Below are 17,552 nucleotides of genomic sequence, written 5' to 3' on the forward strand. Positions count from 1 at the left end.
GTCTTTAAAGACTAAAATTGGGCAAGTAGAAGCTAATGATTTAATGAGACATCAAGAAATAATAAAACAAAATCAAAAGAATGAAAAAATAGAAGAAAATATGAAATTTCTCATTGAACAAATGGATCTGGAAAATAGATTCAGGAGAGACAATTTGAAAATTATTGGACTACTTGAAGTCATCATCATCATCATCATCATCATCAACAACAACAACAACAACAACAAAAAGCCTAGATATTCTATTATAAGAAATTATGCAAGAAAACTGCCCTGATGTTCTGGAACAAGAGGGCAAAATAGACATTGAAAGAATACACAGACCACCTCCTGCAATAAATCCCCAAATGACAACTCCCAGAAATGTCATAGCCAAGTTCAAGAACTTCAAGGCCAAGGAGAAAATATTGCAAGCTGCCAGAAAGAAACAATTCAGATATCATGGAGATCCTGTCAAGATTACACAGGGCCAGGCAGCATCCACACTGAAGGACCTCAAGGCTTAGAATATTGTATTCCAGAAGGCAAGAGAACTGGGTCCTCAACCAAGAACAAACTGTGGTAAATGACGTTGATGGAATATTATTGAGCTATAAGGAATGGTGAATAGCTTGATTTCTGTGTGAACTGGGAAGACCTCCATGACCTGATGCAGAATGAAATGAGAATAACCAGGAGAACATTATACACAGAGACTGTAACACTATGGGACAATCAAATGTAATTGACTTTGCTATTAATAGCAATGCAATGATCTAGAACAATCCTGAGTGACTTATGATATAGAATACTATCCACATTGAAAGGAAGAACTGTGGGAGTAGAAACACAGAAGGAAAAACATATGATTTATCATTTGTTTATATGGGTATAGGATGTGGGGCTTTGAATTTAAAAGACTACTCTATTAAAAAATGAATAATATGGAAAGAGGTATTGAGTGATAATACATGTATAACCCAGTGCACTTTCTTGTCAGCTCCAGAAAAGGGGAAGGAAGAGGGGAGGGAGAAAAAAAACGAATCCTATAACCCTGGAAAAATATTTAAAAATAGGGGGCATCTGGGTGGCTCAGTGGATTGAGAGCTAGGTCTAGAGATGGGTGATCCTAGGTTCAAATCTGGCCTCAGACACTTCCCAGCTGTGTGACCTTGGGTAAGTCATTTAACCCCCATTTCCTAGGCCTTATCACTCTTCTGTCTATCCCCCGCCCCCCCCGCATTATAATTTGAAGGGGGAGAATTGAGGGGAATTCTTGAAGAAAAGGATTCTTTTTGCCTTTATTGCACTCAATACTAGATCTTAGTTTCACTTAATAAATATTAAATGCTTAATAAATTCTGCCTCAGAACCAATTAATAGTATTGATTCTAAGATGGAAGGCAAGGGTTTAAAAAAAGAGGAAAAATATTTTAAACAAATAAATTAGTCATAAAATCATTAAAGAAAAGAAAGAAAAGACGGGAATGTATGGGATTGCCAATTGAAATAATGTAGAGAAAGAGAAGCTAAAAACAAGACTTTGGGAAATGACATTTAGTGCATTAGAAGAGGAGGACAGGGAGATAAAGTGTCACCTCAACCATAGGAGAATAGTTTCAAGGAAGTTATTGGCAAGTATCAAATCAAAGAAAGGATAAGGAGGATAATCACTGAGGGGAAAGGCCATGGATTTATAATAGGGAACTTTTGAGAGCAGTTTCATTCAAATGATATGGGTTGGAAACAAAGTCAAAATAGACTGTAATGGGGGGTAAGGCAATAAAAACAATGTATAATGAGACATACATAGAGTCGTTTGTAGAATGCTTATAAAATATCAGGTTATGATATCACTCTTCAGAGAAGTTGACAAATAGAAAAAGAAAGAGAGGACAGTAACTCAAGAAGGTAGAAAAGATTGGTGAAGAATTTCTTTTTTAGAATAAAAGAGATGTACAAATTTGAAAATAACAGAATAGGGAAATTGATGAAAAAAATATTGAACATGTAAGAAAGGTGACTGATGAAAGCAAGGACTTTGAAATAAAGCTGGGAATGGGGTCAATGTCACAAGTATAAAACTCAGAGAAGTAAAGAAGGAGCTAATGTTTTTGGGATTTTTTGCTGGTCAATAAGCCAATCAAAATTTATTAGGAACTTAATATTTATTAAGTGAAAATAAGTGCTAATCTTGAGTGCAATGAAGGCAAAAAGAATCCTTCCCCTCAAGAATTCCCCTCAATTCTCTCCCTTCACATTCTAATGCAGAGGGGAAGGAAACGAAAACAGGTAGAAACATTAAGACTGGTTGAAAGAGAGAAGGGAACGGGATAATCCTCTTGCAGAAAACAGTATTCGTTTTATACATAGCCAGAAAAATCAAGAGGAAAAGGAGGAAGGAAAGTATACTAGGCAAGGAGGACCGCCAATGAAGACACAGAGTTAGAAGACTGGACTTGTGAAATACAAGGAAGTCACTATTTCTGGATCACATAATAGATGGAAGGGAATAGAGTATAAGAATACTGTAAAGATAGATAAGGAGCACATTATGGAGGGCACTAAATGCTAAATTGAGCATTTTATATTTAATCTAGGATGTAATAGCTAATGGAATTTGTTAAATAAAAGAGAGACCCATGGCTCTAGGAGGATCACTTTTACAGTTAAGTGAAGATTGGACTGAAGTAGGGAGAAAATTAAGTCAGGAAAAGGTTGCAATAGTCTGAGGGTGAAGTAATGACCATTTTGGGAGTCATATATAGAAGATATGTTGTGAAGGTAAAAACAATGAGACTTGGAAGCAGATTGGCTATATGATGAGTGAGGAGTCAAGAATGATACCATTTTACAAGTCTGGATGACAAGGAGGATAGTGGTGCTCTCAACAGTAATAAGAAAGACCAAAATAGTAGAGGAAAGGTAGTTCACAAATTCTCCTCCAAACATCTTTAAAGGAACATCTCAAAATGAATTCTGGAAAGGCAAAATTTATGAAATATGGAGTAGAACAATTTTCCTGCCCAAGACGACGTAGACGATTGGCAGGAAAATTCTGTCACACTAGGATACGAGTGGCACACAGTCCCATCCAAGCAATGACTCAGAAGACTAGAGCAGACCTTGGGGGCAACTGAATCAGCAATAGTGGCTTCCAAAGTTCTTAGCCCACAGAGGCCCAGAGTCTAATAACTGGTCAGAAAGAGAATAAGGGTCCCTTTGCTAACACTGGATGCAGGACTCTGTTGCATTGCTTATATGCTGGTGGTAGTCTCAGCTAGTAGCCCTAGGGAAGCAGGAACTCTGGTCATAGTTCTAAGGTAGAAAAGAGTACATGTGGTTGTTCACAGACTAGAGTACAGGCCAGGAGAGTAGTAAGTACAACTCTTTCTAGATCATATCACCTTAGAAGAACTAACTTTTCCTCCCAGAGCTAGCTCTAAAAACCTGAAGCTTTGGATAGTGCCCCCTCTACCCCAGAAGAGGCCAACTTTAAGCTAAGTTAAAAGTCAAGAAAAAGGGAGTATATATCAGAAAAGGGGGATACTAATACACTGTTGTTGGAACTTTGCACTACTCCAACTATTTTGAAGAACAACCTGGAATTGTGCCCAATGAGTTATAAAACTAAGCATACATACCCTTCGACCCAGAAATAGCATTGCTGGGTCTGTTGAGTCTGTTTCACAAGATTATTGGGCAAAAAAGGAAAAGAACCTACAGATTCTAAAATATTTATAGAAATTCCCTTGATGGTGGAAAGAACTGATTGAGGGAATGCCCATCCATTAATGAATGGCCAAACAAGTTGTGACATGATTGTGAAAGAATTACTGTGCTGCAAGAAATGATGAGCAAGTTTCACAAAAACAAAAATATGAAAAGGGGCAGTTAGGTGACTAAGTGGTGTTTTTAAAAAAGTTAAAAAAGAGAAATGTACCCCAAAAGGGAGGCTTAGGTTTTCAGTATGGAGAGGGGGAAAAAGAAAGAGAAGCCCCCTTTCCACAAAATGGGGTTCAGGGGAGACAGCAGATATAACGGGTTGGCTCAGAGAGAGGAGAGGGAGTTTGAAGATTTTCCCCCTTCTGTCTTCCCTCCTTAGCTAAAGCTGCTCTCCCCAATTCACTCTTGTCCCTCTTGTTCCCCCTCCACTACGAGACCGAAAGGTCTTCCCTTGATCCATTCACTCACACTCAGCTTGGGGAACAGATAACTTTTAATGTTAACTCAATTAGGAAATACAAAAGGAAATAACGGGTAGGGAAGAATGGGAAAGGAAAGAGGGAAAAGGGGGTCCCTGTCTCTATCTAAACCCTTTTCCTCCCTCCTCGAGTTTGGGGGGAACTCAGGTTTTGGCAGCCTGAGCCCCCTTGAGAGAAAATCAGGTTGACTCACCCCTGGGCAACAGGAGCTGAGGTAAGGTCTGCTCAGGCTTCTCTTCAGAAAATCCCTTCAATTGGGAAGTGTTGGGGGAAAAGACTTCCAGTCACCAGCAGGAAAAGTGGGTAACCCTCAGAAGAAAGTCTTTATCCACTTTCTCTCTTCGACGTCTCAAGATGGAGAGACCCTCCCTGCTCTTAAGCCAGAGTCTTCTCTCCTCAGGATTCCACTCCTGGGGCCCCTCCCCATTGGGGGTGATCAATTTCATATACTCTTCAGTCTGGCACTTCTCTAGTGATGATGAAGGGTCCTGGGATCAACTATGACCTCAAGAAACTTCCTAGCTATGTGACCCTGGGCAAGTCACTTAACCCTAATTGCCTAACTTTTACTACTCTTCTGCTTTGAAATTGATACTTAGTATTGATTCTAAGACAGAAAGTCAGGGTAAAAATGGAAAGACCTTCATGAAATTATGAAAAGTAAAATGAGTAAAACTAAGGGGACATTATAGTTAACTACATAATTAATGTACGAAGAATAACTTGTGAATGTCCTCCAAAGAACTGATAAATAGAAAAATGAAATATGTACTTTATATATTTTTTTCTGAATTAATCATGGACTCTAGCATAGGGAGGAGACAAAGAGAAGGAGATAATTGGGAATTTTACTGTAACCAAAAACAGATAACTTTTTTAAGAAAAGTATGAGAAAATGAGCAAACAATAAAAGAACAGACCATAGAAAATTAATATGATGACAGTGAAGATCAAAACACAAACTAAGAATCAGACAACAAAGCCAAACTGCTATATCCAAGCCCTCAAAGAAAAATGTGAATTGGTTTTAGGCCCAAAAAGATTTTTTAGAAAAGGTCACAAAGGATTTTAAAAATCAAATAAGAGGTAGAAGAAAAATTGGAAAAAGAAATATGATGCAAGAAAATAATAAGGGAAAAAATATAATAGTTTGGCAAAGGCACAAAAAAATGAAGAAAATAACGCCTTTTTTAAAAAATCCACTGAAAGAAGGTTTCCTTAAAAAGCAGAACTGGCCAAATGGAAAAGGATATGCAAAAATTCATTAAAGAAAAAAGCTCATTAAAAAGTAGAATAGTCCAAATGAAAAGATGATAAAAAGCTCACAGAAAAAAGTAATTCCTTAAAAATTAAAAGTATGCAAATAGAAGCTAATGATTCCTTGAGACGTTATTTTTTTTTAAAAAACACAAGAATGAAATAACATAAAAAGTTTTTCCATGAAATAACAAGTGACCTGTAAAAGAGATCAAGGAGAGATAATTTAAGAACTATCTGGCTATCTGAAAGTCATTATTTTTTAAAAAGAGCATATATGTCACCTTTCAAAAAATTATTGAGGAAAATTCCCCTGATATTCTAGAAACAGAAGGTAATATAGAGACAGAAAGAATTCATGAGTCATATCCTTAAAAAAAATCCCAAAATGAAAACTCCCAGAAATGTTAAAAACAAATTCCAGTACTCCCAGGTAAAAGAGAAAATATTACAAGCAGTCAAAAAAGAAACAATTCAAATATTGTGGAGGGATAGACAGAATCGCAAAAGATTTAGCATCTTCTACATTAAAGGTTGGAAGGACTTGAAATACAATATTCTGGAGGGCAAAAGAACTAAGAATACAACCAAAAATCACTGACACAGCAAAACTAAGTTTAATCCTTCAAGGGAAAAAATGGAAATTCAATGAAATAAGAGGACATTCAAGCATTCCTGATTTTTAAAAAATCAGAGTTGAATTTAAAAATTTGACTTTCAAATATGACTCAAAAGAAGTAATAAAAAGGTAATACTGACAGAGAAGTCATAATAGATTAAATAAGGTTAAACACTTTTATCTCTACATGTAAAGACAATACTTGTGAACTCATAAGAACTTTATCATTATTAAGGTAGGTATATACATAGACAGATGGCATAGGTGTGAGTTGACTATGATGAAATTATTATCTTAAAAAATTAAATTAAGGGATGAGAAAGGAAAGCATTGGGAAAAGGGAGAAGAGAAAGATAGAATGGGGTAAATTATCTTACATAAAAGAGACATGAAAGAGCTTTTACAGTGAAGAAGATAAGAGGAGTGAAAGAATTTCATAAGAATTGGCTCAAAAAGAGATTAACATTCAACTTTAGCTGAATAAAGAGATTAATCCTGCCTTACAAGTAAATTGAAGGAGAAGGGGATAAGAGAAGAATGGGGCTGATAGAAAGGAATGTGGATTGGAGGAAGCAATAGCCTTAAAGTACAATGCCTTTGAGAATAGACAGGGTGAGAAGAGAGAAAGAATCAAATAAGTGAGAGGGAAGAGGAATAGGATGGAGTTAGTACATATCATAAAAGTAGAAAAAATGTATAGCAGGTTTCTGTAATAAAGGTATTATTTCCAAAATCTAGAGAGAATTGAGTCAAATTTATAAGAATATAAATTATTCTATTGATAAATGGTCTAAGGATAGGAATAGGCAGTTTTCAGATGAAGTCATTAAAGCTACATATAGTCATATTAAAAAATGATCTAAATTACTCTTGATTAGAAAAATACAAATTAAAACAACTCTGATGTAACACTCTACACCTGTCAGACTGACTACTATAACAGAAAAGGCAAATGATAAATGTTGGTGGGGATGTGGGAAAATCAAGACACCAATGCACTGTTGGTGGCATTATGAACTGATTCAACTATTCTAGAGAGCAATTTGGACCTATGCCCAAAGGACTATAAAACTGTGCATACTCTTTGACCCATACCACTAATAGGTTTAGATCCCCAAAAGCTAAAAAAGGAAAAGGAAAAGGATCTTTTGGCACAAAAAAAAAATCTTTATAGCAGCTCTTTTTGTGCAGGCACATATTTTACCTATAGAGCATATATTCCAGAAAACATAGTGGAAGAGTGATTTCACCACTAACACCAACAGTAATGATCCCATCTAAAAATCACAATTATTATTCAATAATTCCAATAATTCTCAGACCATAGCTTCTGAGTCAACTTTCTGAGAAAAGTCTGAGCTTTTCTCTTGAAAACATGGATGTTTTCTAATGTTTATGTTAATGTACTATATTTTAGTGGATTTTTGTTCCTAGTGATTATAAATATAATCATATTTATAAATATTATAAACTATATACCATGTATATTTATAAATTATATAACAATTATAAATATAATCATAACATCATATAATTATTATTGACTTAAAAATTAATCATATATTACCAAATGAGTATCCACTCATATGGCAGCAAGATGGCACAGTGGATAGTGTGCCAGGTCTGAAATCAGACTCATCTTCCAGAATTCAAATCTTGCCTCAGACAATTACTCTCTGTGTGATCCTGGGTAAGTCACTTAATCCTGTTTTCCTCAATTTCCTTATCCATAAAATGAGTTAGAGAAAGACATGACAAACTACTCCAATATCTATGCCAAGATCCCAAAACATGGCACTAAGTCGAACAATCCATTCTATTGTTGTCTTATAATTTTGGACATGGAGCAAGGAAGGCCAAAATTCAAATCCCATCTCCAATACTCAATAGTTGTGTGATTCTAGGCAAATCCCTTAACAAATCAGGCTCAGATTTCTTCATTTGTGTATTGAAGGTGATCTGTAGTACCCAGATTGAGCTGAGAACAATAAAGCTCTTTGCAAACCTCAAAATGTTATATAAATGTCCCCAATCATTCTCTCCACAATGTCTTCTTATACACAGTCATTTTGTCAAGTCATTTTTCAACTGTGTCCAACTCTTGTTGACCTCATTTTGAGGTTTTCTTGGCAAAAATACTGGAGTGGTTTGCAATTTCTGTTTCCAACTCACTTTGCAGATGAGGACCTAAGTCAAACAGGGTTAAGTGACTTGTCCAGGATTAGACAATAAATGACTGAGGCCAGATTTGAAGTCTTCCTGACTCCAAGCCTGGCTCTCTCTCCACCATACCACCAAGTTGTTCCTTCTTCTATATAATAGATGCTCAATAAATATTCACCCGGGTTTATTAGATCACTTAATTTTTATGAACAGCCCATGAAGTATCTTAAGAAAATATTATTGTCCTTATTTTATGAATGAGGAAACTAAATGTAGAGAGTGAAGTGATTTCCCTGATTTCATAGCTACTCAAAGGTAGAGCTGAGACTTGAAAATGAGTTTTCCCAACTCCAGTCAGTACCTAGATCACAGGAAAATAAGATCATAGATTTAAAACAAAAAGGGACTTCTAAAACTGTTGAGTCCAATTCCCTCATCTTATAGATAAGGAAACTGAGGTCCAAGAGGTGAAATTGATTTGTCCAAGATCACACAGGCACTAAGATGCAGCGGTGGGGTTGAATCTGGGACTTCTGGCTCCTCTACCAGTTCTCTTTCCAATGGAACACAGTACTATTCTCAAATACAAAAATAAAACCCAAGTATTCAATATTCTCATTCAAGTATTGACTAAGCTCTACCTTGCTTACCTTCCAAGATAAAAGGAAATTAAGACTCATTAAAGGCGGTGTGTACTTTTTATTCTGCATCAGATTATAAAAGCAAAGACAGTCTCTGTCCACTACATATATATATTCTTATGGGGGAAGCAACACGAAAGTAGGTCCATACAAAACTCAGAGTAGGTGGAAGGTTATCTAGGAGGGGAAGGCAAGAAGTTAGGAGGAGAGCGAAAGGCAGACAGTGGGAACTGAGTTTGGAAATAATACAGGGAAAGCTAGAAACAGAAATAGAGGAAGAGTGTTCCAGGCATGAGGGAAATTCAATTTAAAGACATGGAAATAAGTGTTATATGTCCCAGGAACTGTAGGTAGTCCAATCCAGATAAGATAACAGAGTGCACAGAGGGGAGAAAAGTGTGAGAAGACTGGGAAAGTAATAAGGAGGCAGGATAGAGAGCATTTAACCACAAATCCAAACAGAGGGCTCTGCATTTTATTCTGAAAGTTAAAAGGGAATTCTTGGAGTTTATTGAGTAAGGAGATGATGTGGTCAGACCTGTGATTTTTTGAAAATCATTTTGCCAGCTGAATGGAGATACTTGAGGCAACAAGACAAAATATAATGCTATTGTATGTAATAGGCCAGGCATGAGATGTGAAGGGTTTTCCAAAGGGTGGTGGCTATATAAGTGGAGAAAAGGATGTATTCAAGATAGTTTGTGCAGATAGAAACAAGTCTTGGCAACAGATTAAACATCAGGGATATGTGAGAGGAAGGAGTTGAAGATGATGCCAGAAGTAAGTGAGTCTGGATGACAGAGAAGATCATGGTGTCCTCAATAGTATTAGAGAAGTAAAGAAGAGAAGGTTTGGGGAGAAGATAATAACTTCTTTGTTTCACATGTTGAGTTTGAAATGTCTACAGAATACCTTTTCGAGCTGAGTCAATTAGTGATGTGAGATTCTAGCTCAGCAAAGACTTGGACTAGCTATAGATGTTGGCCTCATCTGCAAAGAAATAATTAAATCCATAAGAGCTGATGAGATTAGTAAGTGAGATAGTATCTAACAAAAAGAGAAGAGAGCCCAGGACTAGAAACTAATAAAATAAAATACTTAGATTGTGTTTATGAATGTGATGAGGGGTGGGAAGTCATTGTAATAAATTGTCATTTTGTCTATGTTTCCTAATAAATACAGGAAACAAAAGATTAATGAGCTAAAAAGAGTTTTGCATAAGTGAAAATTATATTTTTATCTTCCATTTGTAGATAAGAAAGAATATCTTTACTTCAGACCAGACTTGCTCCTGAGCTTCTAAATTCCAAGCTTTCATTTTCTGTCATTTTATTCTGGAAATAACTTCACCTTTGTAAGTTTTTTTTCCTAGAATCTCAATTTGAAAAGTGCCCAAGACAGCCATTCCTGACTCGATGGGCTTTTATACCTTTTTCTAAGCGGATATCTTTTTGTCTTTTATGCCTTTTTCTAAGCGGATATCTTTTTCCTCATCAGTGTTATCTCTTTTTAGCTCCCTTTCACTGTTGTTTTCCTCCTTTAGACTGTAAGCTCCTTAAAGATATTGGCTATTCCTCCTTTTGCTTTTCTTATATTCCCAAGCTTAGCAAAGTGTCTGAGACGTAGTAATCAAATGCTTTATCTAATGTAATGTAATATAATGAATTTTGCCTAAATTTTAAGATCACTTAAGTCCATTCAAATACATATAAGAGACCTGTATTTGAGATAAACAGAACCAACCAAAACCATAGGATTTAAGAGTTTGTCAGAAATGGACATGATCTACTCCAACTCCTTTTTTTGGAAACTTAAGGACTTGAAAAATTAAGTGATTTGGCCCCACACACTAATAAGTAGTATGATGTGCACAGGCACACACACACACACACACACACACACACACACACACACACACACACCTAATATCCATTTGGACAGTTTTGTCTGAAGACAGACAAACAAGTTCTATACTCTTGTGTAATTTGAAATATTTCATTCATTATTAGGGTAGAAGTGATGAGTCCATTCATTACCAAAAGTTGGGTCTATCTGCAAATAGATTAGATTTCAAATAGGAATTACAACACACAATACAAATATTTTTGTATCCCCATTGCTTAGCTCAGTGTATTACATATGCTAAGTACTTAATAAATGGGGGGGGTTTTTTGACTGATGGATGGACAAAGCACACATCCTCAACCTTTCCTGAGCAATTATGGAGATTCTCCTGTGTTCATCATTGGACAAGCATTTATTACACATCTGTAGTTTAGGTGCTGGACAAACAAAGATAAGACACAAATCCAAAAAGAAAAAACAAGAGTCCATGGACACTTTCTTGTTTATTAGTACCTGTGACTCCTTTAGTCCCAAACTGATGGAAAGTTTCTTTCTGTCTGTTTTGTTGATATACTTCTGTTTCTGAAACATTTTCTCCAGAGATTTTCTCTGGTCATCAGAAAACACAGCTCTTCTCAAAATTCCTCTCTGAGCTTTGGAATTGGAGTCTTCTGTTAGTAGAGGCAACATACTGTCCTCTCCTAGGGGAAACACAAGGGACAAGCTAAATTTAATGGAATCTGGAATGAGCATTTAGTATATTTCAAGCATTATGTGATTTAGGGAACAATATCAATTTTGACTTTTCAAGTTAAATACTAAAGACTATATTCAGTTATTTCATTCAGTTTCATAGGATTTAAAACTCAGAAAGACCTTAAAGATTATTCCATTCAATTTTTGATTTATACATGAGGAAGATTGTTCAAGATCACAGAGATAGTATTAGCAGCAGATCTAGAATTGGAAACCAGGTTTTTTGTTGTTGGTTTGTTTTACTTCAAATCCAGTTCACTTTCTATTTTCCTATGCTGCAAATGAAATGACTTACTCAGAGTCTATATACCATAGGAATCCAAAATAAGGAACTGAAGCAAGGGGAAAAGGTTTAAAAAATGGTGAGCCCATTGAAAGATGTACAATTGAAAGAGATGAGTGGAAAGCCAATAATATGAAATTAGGGGCACAAAATTGGGGCACAAATAAAGAAAAAGTATGATATCATGAAAGTCCAACAAGAGAATTTCAAGAAAATGTCAAAGGTGTCAAATGTCAATGGATTTGGCAGGGAGAAAGTCAATAAGGGGTGGCTTCTGTAGGGTGGTGGTAGAAGAAACCTGAATATTCATAAAAGTAGAGGTTAAATTGCTATATGAAAGAAGAAACTAGAAATGCTAAAGGAAAAACCTATAATCAGTTTGACCTTGAGCAAATGAGTTAAGCCTTTTAAGCCTGGGTTTACTGACTGTAAAATGAGAAGATTGTCCTAGCAGATCTCTAAGATATCTTCTTGCTTTGAACCTATGATCCTCTCATTAATACTAGTCCATCTTCCTCTAACTCTTATTTATCTTTTTATCCAGCATCAGGAGAAAATCATTCTCTCCTCTCATCTCTTTAGTGTAGACTCCATTCCTTCCTACATCTTCCAGTACCTTGCTTCTTTAGTCCAGCAACTGAGAATATCCAAGTTAATTATTGTGGTAAGGCAAGTTGTAAGGGGTCATCTGCTGGAAATATGGAAGAGTGGGAGTAAAAAGGGAAGAATTATACTTTTGAAAGGAAAAGATAAAGGACCCTGGAAAAGATGGTGGAGTAAAAAGAAGCAGAACATGCTTGATCACATGGTTCTATGGGGACCTGATAAGGAATGTAGACTAAACGATCACCCTAGTACAAATATTAATAATGTGGAAATCGGTCTTAATCAATGACACATGTAAAACTCAGTGTAATGGGACAGGGGTGGGAGGAGGGAAGGGAAAGAACATGAATCATGTAACCATGTCAAAATATTCTTAATCAATCAATTAATTAATTAATTAAACTTTAAAGAAATTAAATTTTTAAAAAGAAAAGAGAAAAAAGATTACTCTATTACAAATATGAATAATATGGAAATAGGTTTTGAGTAATAAGATGTGTATAAACCAGTGGAAATGCTTGTCAGTTCTGGAAGAGGAGAGGGAAGAGGGGAGGGAGAGAACATGAATCATGTATCCCTGGAAAAATATTCTAAAAAAAATTAATGTGGAAAAAATAAATAAAAATAAAAACACTAGGAAAAAAGCAGTACAGCTTCATTCTCTCCCACAACTACTCCAAAAATTTTTTTTTAAATAATGGGAATTTTAAATAATGAGAATAATAACATTGAATAGCCAACAGAAGTTCAGTGACTTGCCCTGATTCATAAAACTAGAAAGTATCTGAGATTGTATTTCAAACTCGGGCCTTCCCAACTCCAAAACCAGGGCTCTACCCACTTCTCCAACAAAGACAGAAGAATACCAACAGATTGAATGGTGAACAGACAATCCAAAGAACAAAGAGAGTGAGTCATTTACTCAACCCAGGCCAACACAGGGAAAGAACTATAGGTCAGGGATGCTGGGGAAAGGATTTAATGCCAGTATAGTCTCGTAGCACCAAGATTAAATGAGTGCCTATGTCTCTGAACCAGATTTGGAACATAGATTAGGCCATGTGTATTAGTCAGGGATCAGAAATTCTAACCAGAAGCTGGCTGACAAAGCCTATAGTTGTGTGTCAGGGCAAGAGGTAGGATCAGAAAACCAAAAATCCAGCATAAACAGGTCTAAAATGGTATACCTATTAGAGACCAGGATTAGGAGGAAGGAAGCCCTTCCATCTGGCCAGCAGGGGCTTGGGTCAGCAGGACAGCAGTGGTCAGATTTCACCCAACATCAGACAGCTAACGGTGTATTTGAAAGAATGACTAAGCAACCTATTAGACTCTTGAGGAGAACAGCACTTAATATGCAGAAAAAACAGCAACAAGATCCTAGTATATATAGATCAGGACTAAAAAAAAGTCCTGATATATCCTCAAGAAGTCTTGCACAGAGCCTAGCTCTAACTTGAAATCCAGATATAGGAAGTAATGATGTAAAAATGAGTAAACAAAACAAAAAGCATCCACAATGAAGTGCTGTTAAGGAGCAGAGACACTCAATACCAAAATCAAGAAAAGAAAAACTCTGCAACATTTATAAGCAGTCTCAAATAAAAATTCAGTTTATACACAAATTCAGCTAGTATTAGAGAAATTAGGCATTTTTAAGTTAAAAAATAATTTTATAAATAAAATGAAAGTACTAAGGAAAAAATGTAGAGTTGAAGAGTTATGGAAGAAAGGACTGAAAAAGCAATTATGCACAAGAGGTACAAAAACCTTAAAAAAAAAAAAGGACAAAACCTTGCTGAAGCAACTAATTCTGTAAAAATTAGAATGTACCATTTCAAAACTAATGATTTGATGAGACAATAAATATTAAAAACAAAGCCAAAATAATTTTTAAAAAGAATAAAATATAACATATTTCATCATAAAAACAATTGGCCTGGAAAGCAGATGGATAAAGATCATTTAAGGATTATTAAACCACATGAAAGCCATGAACAACAACAACAAAAAAAAAAACCCACCTCATTCTATTTCAAGAAATCTTAAGAAATACTACCCAGATTTCTTAGAATCAAAGGAAAAAGGAGGATGCTTTAGTCATCTTCTAAAAGAAACTCTAAAATGAAAACTCTCAGGAACATAATAAGTAAAAATTCAGAACTTTTTCAGGCCAAAGAAAAGAATAAAAAAGCAACCCAAAAGAAAGAATTCATGTACTGAGGAGCCACAGTCAGGATCATACATGATTTGCTTAGTTAACACTAGCCAGGTGCAGAGAGCTTGGATATTCCAGAAAGCAAAGGAAATAAGATTATGGAATTAGATTTCCAAGCTTTCCCAATAAAAATACCAGAGCTATGCAGAAACTTTGAAGTTCAAACAGAGGAGCTAAGAGAAACATAAAGAGGTAAATACAAATAAATAATGATACAACACTAAACAAAGATAAACTATTTAGATTCTATTATGAGATGATATTATTCTCTCTAAAGTGATAATTATCAGGAGTAATAGAGTCTAATTAGTCAGAAAACCTGGGGATGGTTTATTACATCTTAATTTTTAAAGAAGAACAGAAAGGAAGAAGTAGAGAAATATATGGAGAAAGGGAAAAGGGAAAAAAGTTTAGAAAAAATTATCACACAAGAAGAAAAGGTGAGGAAGAGGAGGCATTAGTACAGTGACCAATTCCAGAGTATCAGTTATGAAGCATGCCACCAACTTCCTGACAAAGAGACATTTCTTTAGGAACATGAATGTGCTTTACTTTTTTAAAAAAGTGTATGTGTGCATGTATATACACATATGTATAAAGTAACAAATCTACACATGCATATACATAAAAATGTATATACAAACACATATATACATATTTATATACCCCACATACACAAATATATATGACTTGCTTTTCTTTCCCTTTTTTTTCCAATGGGAGGGGAAGGGGCTGTGGTTAGTGTAAAAATAGACTCGAATCCAGGACTTCAATCCCCAGAAATCCTTGCTACACTTCCCCAGAATACCCTCTAAGCTCACTGAATTCTCACCTGGGCTGAGAGCGAGATAGGGTATTTAAACCTGGTTGTGAATAGGCTCAGTCTCTCTTTTGGACTTCCGTTTTGGAGCAGACATGTCTCTTTCATGATGTGAGGTTATCTTATCTAGTCCTCTCTGGCCTAGACATGTGCTTTCTTATTCTGTATTTTCTTTAATCCTTAACCTTTAATAAACCTCATAAAAAGATAATACTCCTTGCAGAGAGAAATTAATTTCTGTCTTGCCTAAGTCTCCCCTAAATTTTAATCTTTACATTAGATAGAATTTCTGACCAACAGCAAAATAAGAAAAAAGGAAAAAGATCAGAAGGGATTATAGACAAATGGGACAGTTTTGCATATTAAATGTTTAACTTATTATTCTTTTTTTAAAGCTCCATATAATATATTTGTATGTTCAATACTATTTTCTGTTCTACAAAGAATGTAGAAACACATGTTTTATTTAAATAATGTTATAAATAATAATAAAGAATGGAAAGATTAAGGAATAAAATAGCCATTATGGTGCAAAGATATGAGATCAAAACAAATGAGTAAAATTTCAAGTGAGATTAAAGTTAGATAACATGAAATTATAATAGACCAGATCATTAGTGGCTATCTCTCTCCTCCAACAATTTTCCTTGCCATGGAAGGAATAGAGAAAATAAATGGATGAAATGGTCCAAGATTAGGGGGTTGGTATAATTCACTGAATGGAAAAATCAAAAAGGCTAAAGAGTTCAGGAAGTTTGGTGGCATGTTTCATAACTGGTACTCTGGAAGGCAGAGCTAATGGAACTGAAAATAATAGCCTATCTCCAAAAGTATCAGAAAACTCATCAGGGGGAGTAAGAAATTTTTCAAGATAATAGGTAAACTTATTAATCTTCATATAAATTATACTAGAATAGATCATTAAGCAAGAGGTTTGTAAGCAATCAGAAAAAGAATAAATGAGAATAGCTAAAAGGGAGTAAAAAATTAAGAGAAGGGGAAATGTCCTGAAAGTCCAAAAAAAGAAGAAACCACTGGTAGAATCTGTAATGGGAAATATGTTTTGCATGACTACACATCTACACAAAGCTGCTTACCTTCTGAAGGAGGGGAAAGGGAACAAAGGGAAAGAAAGAATTTGGAACTTAAAATTTTTTAATTTTTAGGACTCAGCGAAAAATTATTTTTACATGTATTTCTAGAAAATATTAAGAATTTTTTAAAAGTTTGTCAATTACCATAAATAATTCTTAACAAAGACATTTACTAAGATAGCATAGTAAGAATAATAGCTATGTAATGCTCTCCCTGCTTCCCCCCCCATAATCAGAAACATCTTCTCCCCCAAAACACGACAGTAATACCAATGGGTAGAGGCTTAAGAACATAGTGATATTAAGGCACCCATAGAGGGAACATGTGTTCAAGGCAAATCATACATTCAGAACTATATCCCTCTGATATCCTTTCCTTGTTCCTGGAATTCTCATGAAATTTGTCCATGGACACAGCATTTCTGCTGGGTGGGTGACTTCAGAGGACTTTCCTAGACAGGCTCCTCTTCACAATCCCACTCAATTGTTAGGCTTAGTTCTCCAGACTCCAAAGCCAGATCCTCTGCTTTAAGAAGTCTCCAAACTTCTTCTGGCTTCAAGTAATTGCCTCTGTGATCCTTATCTGTCTGGAGATTGTGTATCTGAGCCTGAATATTTACCAGCTGACTCCAACTCCTGGAGAGGGGCCTTGATTGACTTGGGAGCAGAGGGAGGAGAGAAATTGCCTTCATTCTTCAATTCAGGGATAGAGTTCCACTCCACAAAGTATTCTGGACCTGCATTCATTCACCAGAACCAACTGACAGGATCCTTTAGGAGTCACCCAAAGGCGTGGCCAATCACTGTTCATCCAATAGAACTGCTCCCTTTAATATTTGTACTTCCTAAAGGGATAACATGTTCCTTTAAAAAAATAAACCCTTACCTTCTGTCTTAGAATCAGTACTATGTATTGGTTCTCTAAGGAGTAAAAATGAATAAATACTCCTGGTATTTAAATACATATATAGGATTTTTAATAATAAACCAAAAGAGAGAGGGAAAAAAAAGTTCTTTCAGTCAAATGAGAAGAGCAAAGAGAGCCAGAGACTCACACCTGTAGCAC

The 17,552-nt window shown here is 35.5% G+C and overlaps 1 protein-coding gene across 2 annotated transcripts in view; it reads right to left on the reverse strand.

Annotated features, from left to right (window-relative positions):
- The window catches only part of DBX2 (developing brain homeobox 2), a 53,977-nt gene that overhangs the window by 5,949 nt on the left and 30,476 nt on the right, over positions 1-17,552 (reverse strand). For both annotated transcript variants that reach the window (XM_007503881.2, XM_001374993.3), the window contains one exon: positions 11,223-11,410. In XM_007503881.2, the coding sequence (XP_007503943.1) occupies positions 11,223-11,410 (188 nt within the window). The remainder of the gene's footprint in view (positions 1-11,222; positions 11,411-17,552) is intronic.

The sequence above is a fragment of the Monodelphis domestica genome, chromosome 5 (assembly GCF_027887165.1).
Source record: "Monodelphis domestica isolate mMonDom1 chromosome 5, mMonDom1.pri, whole genome shotgun sequence".
Classification (NCBI taxonomy): Eukaryota; Metazoa; Chordata; class Mammalia; order Didelphimorphia; family Didelphidae; genus Monodelphis; species Monodelphis domestica.